At 49.0% G+C, this 13,054-nt stretch overlaps 1 protein-coding gene across 1 annotated transcript; it reads left to right on the top strand.

The window, feature by feature from the left end:
* The first annotated feature begins 295 nt into the window (after positions 1-295).
* On the top strand, positions 296-4,698 carry LOC117351629. The gene has a single exon (XM_033927188.1). The coding sequence runs from the start codon at positions 1,251-1,253 to the stop codon at positions 3,297-3,299; it is 2,049 nt and encodes a 682-aa protein (XP_033783079.1). The 5' UTR covers positions 296-1,250; the 3' UTR covers positions 3,300-4,698.
* The last annotated feature ends 8,356 nt before the right edge of the window (positions 4,699-13,054 follow it).

The following is a 13,054-nucleotide window of genomic DNA, read 5'->3' on the forward strand; positions in this document are numbered from 1 at the left end:
AGATGAAAGCCTTGCTTGCTGATTGGTCCGGCGGCACGGTGGGGCGGGGCCGCCGGACCAATCAGCAAGCAAGGCTTTCATCTGTGTACGTGCTGAGCTCACTGCTCAACATGGCTATTTCCCGACGCGACTCCAGACTTGCATCGCCAGAATTTAGGTAGGTTGTTTTCATCCCCGTGGGAGTCCCGTGGGCAAGGGGGCGTCCCCGTGGGAGTCCCGTGGGTCAGGGGGGCATCCCCGTGGGAGTCCCGTGGGCCAGGGGGCGTCCCCGTGGGAGTCCCGTGGGCCAGGGGGGGAACCCGCGGGATCCCCGCGGGACCCGCGGGATTCCCGCGATCCCCGTTCCCGTGCAGACCTCTAGCTTGTACTCAGCACCGTAAGGAGTGCTATCAGGAATCTTGTTGGCCTGGTGAATGTTAAAAGCAGCAGCAATTTTGGGACTTTCAGTTGCTGACTTGGACAATATTAACTTTTGAGTTTTTGTCAGGATTTTTGAACTACCTGAATGAAGGTGTGAGCTGTGATATACCTTTTTGTAGCAGCCACACATTTGTGTTTTGTTGGACTTACTGTTATAGTGTGTGGAGTCTGAACTGGATGCAAGTAGACTCACATGCCAGTGCTCAATAAATCGTTTGAATGAGTACCAGGAACTGATTCATTTGGAGTGTTTTTGTTCCCTGTATGGAGAAAGGGACCAGCAGGACTTCCTACTTGAAGGAAGCACGCGAAGGTGGAGTTTAAGTGAGCAGAGTCCGGGTAATACTGAGGATACAGGTACCGGCTCCGCTACAATTGGTGTCAGAAGTGGGATAGTGTGCCTCCTGCTGGACATTCTGAGAATTTTTGGAAAAAAAAAATATATATATTTTTTGGAAAAAAAAAAAAAAAAGTTTTTGGACTTTAGCTAATTTGTTGTTTTAGCTTGTTATTTTAGTTTATTATATTGGTGCCTGTCCTGGAGGATCCGGTGTCCAGACGTTCCTGTTGAGGGTGACCAGAGGGATTCTGCCTGACCGTGGTGAATCGGAGGCCGAGAAGGATCGGGAGAACTGGTGAAAATAATAAGAGGACAAAAACGCAGTAACGACTGGGGGCCAAGGAGGCCTACAATCAAAAGGCTCAGACTCACCTTGCTCTCTGGTAAGCTGCTAGACCAGGGGGGGTGAGGGAATTGGCTACCCTAGTTATATGGTACCGCACTTGGGTTGGTCTTTCTGTTTGTTTCTATCGGCAGGCCGCACGACACGATGGACCAGCAGCAGCTGATCGCGTTCCTGACCGCCGAGAGACAAAAACAAAGCGAAGACCTACAGGCTGTACTCAAGGCGACCCAGGACTTATGGGAGCACAGCCAGGAACAAGCCAGGCAGCAGCACAATGAACTTGTGATGGCTATGGGTGAGCAGACCAAGCTATTAGCTCAGCTGCTACAGTGCTCATTCCCAAATACAGCCGGTGGACCAGGCCAGAGACTGGTAACAGAAAGGACTACTTCCTTACAGGCCCCTGAAGAAAGTAAGGAACAGGCCCGGGGGGATAAGAATACGGGATCCCAAGGTCAGACCCAGAAAACGGGGTGGTCCAAGCCCAGGGAGGTCTCACGGGAGAGGCTACGGTGTTTCTGCTGTGGGAAAGAGGGGCATACACAAAGATTCTGTAAAAAGAAAAGAGATTTTGTGTACGCCCGGGGACTAGCGGACAAGCACCCTAGGGAATACCGGGTAAAAGTCCAAGTAGAGGACAAAGAAGTCTCAGCACTTGTTGACACAGGCGCCGAGCAATCGGTGGTGTCAGAACAATTGTGGAAACAGTTAGGGGAAAGCCCAGTCCCAGGAGTGGAGAAGGTACCCATAACATGTATCCATGGGAAGTCCCATGAATACCCTCTTACCCAGTTGAACCTTCAGTATAAGGGAAAAAAATCCCTCTTGCCTGTGGCCGTATTAGAGTCGACACCTTACCCATTAATTTTGGGTCGGGATTGGCTGGTACAGGCACAGATAGGAAGGGTCAGCGGTGGGGAGAGACAGGGAGGTTATGTGTTGGGCACTCAGGTAGAAGGAAGTATAGTTGAGGCTCCAGCAAGGACACGCAGAGCCCGTGTGCAGAAAACGAAGCAGTGGAAGCCTACGATTAGGTGGGCCCCACTGTCGGACCAGGCCAGGGCTCCCACACGGGCATACCTTAGAGCTGCGGGTTATGACCTGTATGCTGCTCATGACCAAGTTATCCCGGCTAGGGGAAGGGCCCTGGTAAAAACCGACATTCAAGTGTCGCCCCCGCCAGGTGCTTACCTTAGGGTGGCGCCAAGATCAGGGTTAGCATTAAAACACTCCGTAGATGTGGCTGCGGGAGTAATCGACCCTGACTTTAGAGGAAACTTGGCAGTGGTATTGGTTAATCAGGGGGATACCGAATACAGTGTCCAACCCGGGGATCCCATCGCTCAGATGGTGTGCGAGCGAATTTGGCACACCAGGTTGGAGCAACGGGTAAGGCTCCCGGATACAGAAAGGGGAGAACAGGGATTTGGGTCCACAGGGGTGAAGACACCAGAAATAGGAACACCCTCGGACTTAAGTCTCCACCTGAAGAAAGAGATTGAGACCGCTAAGCTAGCCTTCCTGGATGCTGAGATACTTAAATTAAGGGATGAGTTGACAGCAGCCAGAAAGGATTGGGAGGCCAAAGGGAAATCTCAAGCAGAAACCAAGGATCAAGCTTGGGCGGATCAGTTAGACAGGAATAGGCAGCAGGCTAGGGACGAAAGCACTGCCCAATTCCAGAGAGAATCTGAGAAGCTGACTAACCTCATAGAGCAGGTGAATTCCCAGCTTAAGGTGGTCCAAGAGCAAGTTAAGGAAAGTCAGACTCAGCAACAAGCAATACAAAATAGTGTCAGGGAAATCAAAAATACTTGCGGTGAGCTAACCACCAGAACTGGCACGACAGAAGGTTGGGTGGCAAGGCAGAGATTGCAAGAAGAACAAATAGAGGAACACGCTCAACACTTTGAAAAGGTTCTAGATACATTTAAAGGTATGGACCAGGACCTTGAGGAAGTGAGACAGCAAATGGAGAACATGCAGAAAGAAGAGTTGGGTGGTATAACCCAGGTGATAGCTGCATTGGCTCAGAGGGTGGATGGTTTGGAAGGGGCCAAGAGTCAGGTTGATGGGGCTTTAGGAGAACCATGCAAGCCACCTCTGTTGAGATGGCCCGAGGACTTTGAGGACCCCGATCCGCCAACTTTAGAGCCAGCTAAGAAATTTAACAAACCAAGGAGACGCTACTAACTTGATGTACTGCTAGCTCAGATGTTATTGTCAGGCTTAGTGGCAATGTAGGAAGGATAAATCAGAGGACAGTCATCATTTTAGGGTGAGGGTATGTCACGAACCTAGCCCTAGAGCTGGTCGCGTGCCAGGCTTTGCTAGTGCAAAAGCTAGCCCTTTAATTCAAAGGGCTAATCAGGGAGATAAGGTTAAGCTCAGTGGAAAGAAAATGCTGGATTTTCCCTTTAACTCTGAAGCAAACAACCAGCAGGGGGTGGAGGTTGTAGAGAGGAACAGCTTAGAACAGCCTCTGAGTCATGCCTCTTCCTCTGCTGTCCCACAGCTGAAAGTGATAAGCAGGAAACCAGTCAAGCCTAAGCAGGCAGTGCAACTAACTCCTCCTCCTGTGAGAACAGGGCGTGGGCGTCTCTGCAATTTAGAGGCTGCTCTCAGAAGGAGAAAGTTAGTCTTCCCTGAGCCAGCTACAGGAGAGGGCTCACCTGAGGCAGTGCTTCATTCCCAGGATATTGAAATGCTTGAGGCAGATACTGACCTGGGGCTCAACCAGCAAGCAGTTCCAGAGCCGATGGAATGTTCCCAACCAGATGAACTGACTGAGGATACCGGCATGGATTTCAGCTAAGTAGCTGGGCTGGGTGATTAGCATAGTAGCAGCAGTGCTCTGACTGTTTGTGCTTTAAAACAAGTTCTGTTGGAATTGTTTTTGTCTGGTGCTGCTGTGCTATGTCTTGAAGCAAAAAGAAAAAAAAAACGTTTTTGTTTTTCAACTTTAAAGTGTTATGAAAGCATGAAGTTTATCTATTTTGGTTGCTGAAGAATGTTCTGAGGGAAGTTAAGCAAGTGGGGAGAATTCACTAACAACTAGGTTGGGTTAGTGGGGCCATTCTTGGCATTCTGTTTTCAGAGAATTTAATAGTGAATTCACTTGCTCCCCTCCCCCATTAGCTTACCTGAGCTGATTGGGGATCAAGCCGGTCTAATCGAAGGGCTTGTACTCAGCACCGTAAGGAGTGCTATCAGGAATCTTGTTGGCCTGGTGAATGTTAAAAGCAGCAGCAATTTTGGGACTTTCAGTTGCTGACTTGGACAATATTAACTTTTGAGTTTTTGTCAGGATTTTTGAACTACCTGAATGAAGGTGTGAGCTGTGATATACCTTTTTGTAGCAGCCACACATTTGTGTTTTGTTGGACTTACTGTTATAGTGTGTGGAGTCTGAACTGGATGCAAGTAGACTCACATGCCAGTGCTCAATAAATCGTTTGAATGAGTACCAGGAACTGATTCATTTGGAGTGTTTTTGTTCCCTGTATGGAGAAAGGGACCAGCAGGACTTCCTACTTGAAGGAAGCACGCGAAGGTGGAGTTTAAGTGAGCAGAGTCCGGGTAATACTGAGGATACAGGTACCGGCTCCGCTACAATATAGATTGTGTCGTATTGCTTTAAAAGGTTATTTTGGGCTCCTGATGAAAGCTTATCTTAAAATATGGCCTGTGTTAAGTCCTGTTTGTGTATTGCTGCAACAAAGAGTTTTTGACTATATCCCGTTCATATACCTGGTGTGTTACCACTGCATTTTGTTTCCTTTAGTGAAAGAACCCCTTAGGGGCCTTTTTACCAAACTGTGGTAAAAAAAAAAAAAAAAAAAAAGGACCTTATTACATGGGTCATTCCCATGTACTAATGCCATTTTTACAGCTGGGATAAAATGGCCAATTTTTCTATTTTTCCCATTAATGGCCACACACTAATTTTCCCATAGTGCATGGCCATTAGTATGTGAGCCTCTTCTGCCACTCATTATGTAGATGGTAAGAGTACATACATTAACTACACACTAATTAGTTGGTGTGCAGTAATGTAGATATGTTAACCAGTTATTACAGAGCACAATCATTGCCTGCCCCCAGCAAGGTCTGAGAGGCCTCAAAAATTGTGTCAACTCCAGAAACTGATGGCCATGTCTGTGACCTGATTTTGGCAGATCAGTGAATATCGGCTAAAACAATTGCTGAGACACCACAGCTATCCAGGGAATGTGCTGGATGTATAATCCATGAGCAGCTGGGTATGCAGAAGCTGTCAGCCAAGTGGGTGCCTAAATGTTTGAATGCTGATGAGAAACATCTCATGTCGAGTGGACACTTCCAAATTATTTCTGTAGCATTTTCAGCGAGCTGGTCCTGAGATAAAACAACAGTCCATGCAATGGTGGCATTCAGGTTCTCCAAGGCCAAGGAAATTCAAGACTCAGAAGTTAGCGGGAAAGGTCGTAGCCACAGTGTTTTGGAATCAGGAAGGTGGTATATTGACTATCTTCCAAGGAGCCAAATAGTCAATGCAGAATGTTACTATAACTTCTGCCGATTAAGGAGGTATTGAATGAAAAAAGGAAAGGGAAGCTGCAGAAAGGAGTTTTCTTTTTGCAAGACAATGCACCTGCTCACAAAGCTGGCAAAACAATGAATGTTTTGACAGAGTTAGGGTTTCTGTGCATAGACCATCCACCCTACTCAACAGATCTTGCGCCATCTGACTATTTCCTGTTTCCAAACCTTCAAAAGTTTGAAAAGGCCACAATTTTCAAATGATTCAGAAGTGATTGCAGCAGCGGCGCAGTATTTTAGTGACCAGACATCAGAGTATTTTTTGGAAGGGTTACATAAACTTCAGACACAATGTGCCAAGTGTGTCGAACTTAAGAGTAAATATGTGAATAGAGGAACATAAGAATAGCCTTACTGGGTCAGTCTTCGCGGAGGCCAATCCAAGTCACAAGTACCTGGCAAAAACCCAAATGGTAGCTGCATTCCATGCTACTGTCCCATGTCTGTCTCAACAGCAGACTATAGACTTTTCCATGTAAGTTTCATGGCTCCAGATCATTCCCTTCTTGGTTGGGCTGAGAACTATTCAGCACCTCCTCATAGATGTGGTTTTTTTTCAGGCTGAATTATTATTCAATACATCTTTCCATCTGTGGTCTCTCCTGTTTCTGAGAGTTTATGTTACATTGTTTGTTTGTTTTTTAAGTCTTTCTGGTCACATTTTGGTTTTGTAAAGTTCTTTGAAATTAACTTGAAGAGTGAGATATCAAACTCTTGTTAATATACAAAGAAAATCAAGGGCATTTCTCTGTCACCACATCTTGATTTATGGAACAATTTACATACAGCATCTGGAGCGAAGGCACACAACTAGTCTCTTAGCAAAAGGATTATGGCTTTTATATTGTCAGTTTAGTTGCCTGTTTAATAAATTAGGGGGGGGGGAGTGATCTTCAACATGGTTTAATTGGGCAGGAGATACTCCTGCCTGCTTAAACCTGGCTGAGTGAGTCAGGAACTGATTTTCTTTTTTTTTTTTTTAAATCGTATTTTTATTAACAGTGAAAATACACCGCCCATCAGGGCACAACAACAAACATCTGTAAATCAAAAGTGGTCCAATACAAGCGGAGTGCTGGAACAGAAACAGAGCCTCCCCAAGTTATCCCCCCTTACATGTACATTATGCATATAAGCAAAAGAGACATTGATGGTAGCGGGGGCAAAAGCGATTAAGGACAACAAAGATGAGTAGGCCGCCCATCAGGGACAGTGATCTCCCACCATTTTTTTTTTATATATACCCTAAGAATAACCCGCAAAACCACACGAGTCTCAGAATACCATTCGCACACAACAACATCCACACCATACAAACCTACCACTCAGAACCCCAAACATCTCCCTTCCCCCCCCATCTACCCCCCCCCACCCCCCCAGGGCACCAAAGAATAGCAAATAAAGTGAATTTGTGGAGCATATCAAGGGCCTGGCCGAGGTAGCATAGAAGAAAACCAAGCTAGGCTAAGCGAGCTCCAGTTCCCCGTCCTGTTCTTGTGATGGCAACAGGTCCCGCAGCCGCACCCATAGGCCAGCGTAGTGCTGCTTAGGCACGCTCAATGATCTTACATAAGATCGAATTTCAAACCGAGCCACTTCCCGAAGTCTACTCCTCCAATGATGTATCGGGGGGGGCTCCTCAACCGTCCAATAAGTTAAGATCAGCTTCTTTACTATGAGAATAACATTATAAAAAAATCTGCATTGGGTGTGGTGAAACCTTGATCCTGGAGAGAGGTCTGCAGACCCAGGAGAAGAAACCCATAGTCCCACTCAACAGTGCGCTGTACAGCTCCTTCCAGTAGGGAGAGAGCCTCCCTCCAAACACTCAGTCGAGGGCACTCCAGGAAAGAATGGATATATGTGCCTGCTCGATTCTTGCACTTAACACAGAAGCCACTATCTCATAAACCCATGCGCGCCCCCCTCTGGGCCGTGAAATAGGCACGATGGAGTATCTTGTACTGTAGTTCTTGAAAATCTGCAGATTTAGTGTATGAGTATAAAGTAGTAAAACAGGCCACAAATTGTGTTTCAGAAATATCCTGTCCCAAATCCCGAGCCCAGGAAGCGCGCACAGAGGAAAGTACCGACAAAGAGAGAGACGATTTAAGGATTCGATACCAGTGCGCAAGGGAATTGGTTACGGGCGGTGTGGCCGAAAAAAGGGTGTCCAAAGGGCCCTTGTCCCAAACCCCAGCACCTCCTCTACGTTCAGCGTCCCAGTAGTGGCGGACTTGAAAATAAGAAAACAGATAACGTGAGGGAAGACCCCACGCTTCCCGTATTTGCTGAAAGGAGGGGAACCCGGCAGGGGACAGTTCAAGTATATCCTCCATCATCATACAGCCCCGAGCTGCCCACTGCTGAAATACAGATCTACCCCAGCCCGGCTGGAACCTGGAATTGCCCCCCAAATGTATAAAGGGAGATGTGTCCGGTGGCAGTTGCTGTCTACGCCGCCACCAACGCCACGCCATTCTGAACGGGCGTAAAAAACGAAAACAAACTAAATATCGTCTCCCGGGATCGTCCTGTCTGTGTAATATATTCATAAAGTGGAAAGGGGAACTCCAGCCCGCCAGCCATCCCTGGGGGGAATAGCGAAAGCACCCTGTGTACCCCTCATGGATCCATCGGAGAAGGGACGCTACATTATAAAGCCAAATGTCCGGGACATTTAGTCCCCCCAAAGATTTATCCAATGTAAGTTTGGACATCGCGATCCGAGGAGCTCGGGACCTCCAGATAAAACGGGAGATTGTGGATTTAAAAACTAGTTCGTCCCGCCTGGTAAGCCATAGCGGCATAGTCTGTAAGGGATACAAGAGTTTCGGTACCAAAACCATTTTCACTAGAGCCACCCGTCCCAAGATTCCCAACGGCAGCTCCTGCCAGGTCTGACACAGCTTTCCAAGCGCCTCGAGTGGTCGACGAATATTTGCATTGTAAAGTGTAGGCAGGTCAGTGCTGAGATATATTCCAAGATATCGCATTGGTTTGGTCGTGGGTGCTATAGGCAACACCGCATGCCATGGCTCCGCCTGACTACCTGTCAGCAACAGGAGTTCCGACTTGCTACAATTAACCTGTAACCCCGACAGTGCATCAAAGGCTCGGATCACCGCCAAAGCTCTGGGCAGATGCCGGGGAACCTGATCCATATAGAGCAAGATGTCATCAGCAAACAAACTGATTTTACATTCTTGTCCCCGCACCACAATGCCCTTAATAGTCTCATCCTGCCGGATTTTTGCTGCGAGTGGCTCAATGGCTAAAAGAAAGAGGAGTGGGGAAAGGGGGCAGCCCTGCCTCGTACCTCTCTGCAAACCAAAATCCGCAGTTAGACCCCCATTTATCAGTAAGCGCGCCCTGGGGTTATGGTATAAAGCCGTCGCCCAGGCCAGGAACTCGCCCTGAAAACCCCCCCGACGCAGGACCCAGAAGAGATAATCCCAAGAGATGCTATCGAATGCTTTCTCCATGTCCAGTCCTGCCACCGCCTCCTGGCCGCCACGTCCTACCCTGTCGTGAAATGCCCCCAATACTTTCATCAGGTTCATAGAGGCGTAGCGGCCTGGTACGAACCCAACCTGGTCTGGATGAATAAGGTCGGGGAGAAAACTGTTCAGGCGCCTCGCCAGAGTCGCGGCCAGGAGTTTGATATCCTGATCTAAAAGGGAAATTGGACGAAACGACCCCACCAGATCCGGGTCTTTGCCCGGTTTAGGGAGCAGGACTATATGGGCCATATTATCCGGAAAGGAACCTCCCGTCCGCGCCACCTCATTATACATTGCGCTCAGGGGCTGCGCTACTATATCCTCAAGAATGCTATAGTATTCAGGTCCAAATCCATCCGGCCCTGGTGCCTTCGCCAGTTTAAGAGACCGAATGGTGACACGGAGTTCAGCCTCGGAAATAGGCTGGCTCAAAGAAGCAGCCTGGTCCTCCTCCAGGCGCGGTAACGAGAGGCCCCTGAAAAAATCCCCGAGGGCATTTTCGTCCAGTGGGCGCTTACCATATAGGGTCTCATAGTACCTGACAAACTGTTCCGCTATTTGGCTCTCCCCGTCATGCCGAGTTCCCCTAGCGTCGCGGATGGAAGTGATGATTTGGCATTTCTTATACGGTCTCACTAGGTTTGCCAGGAGTTTCCCTGTCTTACCCCCCCACCGTTATACCGTTGGAACGCAAGGGTCTGCTCCGCTCGTTGATGAAGTAAAGTCTCAATTCATTCCGTGTTGTCTTGTATTCCTGCCTCTCAGAATCCGACAACGAGAAAATATGGGCCCTGCGGAATTGGTGCAATCGCCGCGTGAGCGATAAGAGCTCTGCTCCCCGGGCCCTACGTTTGGCAGCGGTATAAGCTATCACATGCCCCCTCAGAACTGCCTTGGAGGCGTACCAGTAAGATACTGGTCCAATGTCAGGAGTGTCGTTAGTGGCCTGGTAGTCGGCCCATCGTGCCCTTAAAAATGTCCGAAATTCCTGGTCATGATACAGGTGCAATGCCATTTTCCAAGAGGAAGCCTTGCTGCCTGCTGTGAGAGTCAAGGTAAGGTCCACGGTGGCGTGGTCCGAGACCGTGGCTTCCACGATCTCCGACCTAGTAGCCCGTGAGAACAGTCATTGATCAAGCAGAATGTAATCCAGTCGGGCGTACGCTTTGTGGACATGGGAGTAAAAAGTAAAATCCGAGTCAAACGGGTGTAGTGCCCGCCAGACGTCCACCAGGCCTAAGTGCTGTGTCAGGAAGCCCACCCCCTTGTTATCATGATCCCTCATGCTACTCCTAGGGGGTTTGCAATCCACCCATGGGTCTGCAGTGATGTTCATATCCCCCCCAGGATCACCTGGTAATCCGGATAAGCCGATACCTGAGAGAGGAGTGTGGAGAAAAATTTATGACAGTAAGTATTTGGGGCATATAAGTTACAAAGCAACAGTTTTAGTCCCCATAGTTCCCCCAGTATAATAACATATCTCCCCTCCCGATCAGTCAGTAATTTATGGAGGACAAATGGCAACCGCTTGTGTATCAAAATTGCCACCCCCCGCCGGCTACCCCCTGAAGTAGAGGAGTAGACATCCCCGACCCAGTTTTTCCGCAATTTAGAGTGTTCAATCTGTGTTAGATGGGTTTCCTGCAGAAATGCCACATCCATTTTCAAATTTCGCAAGCTGGTAAGTATACGAGATCGCTTTACTGGGGACCTGATGCCATCGACATTAAAGGTAACAACCCTTAGATCAGCCATATCAATAAGAGGATAGCAGTACGCTGCGCAAAAACCCAGAGGGAAACATCCCCCCAAGAATATGAGAATTCAGCCATTCTCCACCAGCCAAACACGACTTGAGCTTGCGCAGAAGGAACAGATAGGCACAGACGAAGCCTCCCAGCCGAGCCTCGCCATCCTCGATATCCAGGTGCCCCATATCTCAGCACACCAGCCCCCCATACATCCCCCCTCCCACGCCCCCCTAACTCAGACATGCATTCCCATTCACCCCCCCCCCACATCCCCCACCCCCCTCCACACCCCACCCTATCCCCCCATGCTGATCCCTCCCCACCAGCATACGAACCCATGTGTATCCCCCAGCCTGTCCGGAGACCTCCCCCCACCCACAAAGACTCCCCTTCAGTGGTCCAAACAATCATACAGTCCAGAGATTGCATAGAAATATAAACATAAGGCAAAAAGTTGGTGCCAACAAGTCCAGATTAAACTCTCCATAGTGTCTGCGTTCTGCCCAAAAGAGCTCCGAGCTGTCCAGGGTAGCCAACACAGGATATTACCAGTAAGGTCCCTCAGGATGGAATGAAGCCGAAAAACAAACAGGGATCCATGTAATCGCCTCCACTCCAAGGCCCAGCGCAGCTATACTTAGGTCACCCGAGCCACGTCGCCCAAGCTGTCTCGGAGGCCATCTCAAATCTGGAATATAGGGCCCCACCTCCATAGTAGCAAAGGTCTCACAGCCACACATGGCACTTGAGCAATGTACCAGGCAATTGTCAGCTCCACAGGTCAAGCTCAGAGGGACCCCATCACAGCACGTTGTATAAGCAGGGATGAGATGATGAAGGAGTCTCAATCAGGTACATCAGAGATATATTGATCATCAGGCAGGCAGAGTCGCCAGGAATGCCTTAGCTTCATCGCCACTGCTGAAAGTAAGGGTCTTACCTTCGTGCCAGACCCTGAGCTTCGCTGGGTACACCAGGGCGAACTTGACACCTCTGTTGTGAAGGTCCGTGCAGGATGGCGCCATGATCTTACGTTGGACCGCCACCTGCACGGAGTAGTCGTTAAACAGAAGTACTCTTGAGCCTTTGTAGTCCAGGGCCCCCCCCTTTCGATAGGCCCGGAGAAGGAGTTCTTTTTCCCGCCAGTTAGTATAACGGGCTATAGCTGTCCTCGCCCTTCCCCCCTCCATGGGCCGAGTTCCAATACGGTGCGCTCGTTCGCAGGCAAAGGCCTCCGTGCCTCCGGTCAGATGCAAAGTTTCAGGGAGCCACGTGCTAAAGATAGTGTACAGATCTTGCTCACTCACCGTCTCAGGGAGCCCAACCAGCCTGCTCCTCCAAGGCGGCCAGCAACTCCCGGGACGTTTTCTTTAGTTCCTCCACTTGAGTAGTCAGGCTCGTGCACGTGTCCTCCTGATTGGACACCCTCTGCTCGACATCCGTCAAGCGTCGGCTGTGGGAATCAAACTTCTCATTCATCTCATCCACAGCCGACTGAATCTTATTGAGTCTGTCCGCCAGCGCCGCCGTAACCGATCTTGTGATATCGGTAATCCAGTAACCAGCGGGTATGGTGAAAGTGGCCGGCTCCGCCGCCATTTTGGAGGGGGTAAGAGAGGGTTTATCCCGAGTACTTTTTGCCGATTTTACGGGCATACCCTGTTCCAATGTAATCGCTCTTCGGTGCTATTATCAAGCGGGTATCAAGCCCTCGTCCTGTGTGCTCGCAGCTCCAGTAGGGGTGCCAAAAAGCCGATTTTATCGCTGGTGTAACGTCCGTGGGGCAGGAGCTCTCCGTCCACGCGTCTGCTTAGACAGGCTGCATCACGTCTGATTTTCAACAGCACCTAACCAGTGGGGTGGTTTGGGGAATGAGTTGGGGGAGTAGCAGGAGTTATGCAGCACCAGTGATATTCATTTTGGGTACCCACATAGCTAACTGGTAAGTTGGACAACACAAAAGAAAGTCCCTGTGTAACTTCTGGGCACCACTGATGATCTGAATATTCAATTCTGGTCCCCAGAACTGAATATCTAACTCTTATTTAGCTAACTATGTTTAGCATTTAAATAAAAATTGAGCACTGCCAGCTGAATACTGACCTTTAAG

This window comes from Geotrypetes seraphini, chromosome 1 (genome assembly GCF_902459505.1).
Source record: "Geotrypetes seraphini chromosome 1, aGeoSer1.1, whole genome shotgun sequence".
Classification (NCBI taxonomy): domain Eukaryota; kingdom Metazoa; phylum Chordata; class Amphibia; order Gymnophiona; family Dermophiidae; genus Geotrypetes; species Geotrypetes seraphini.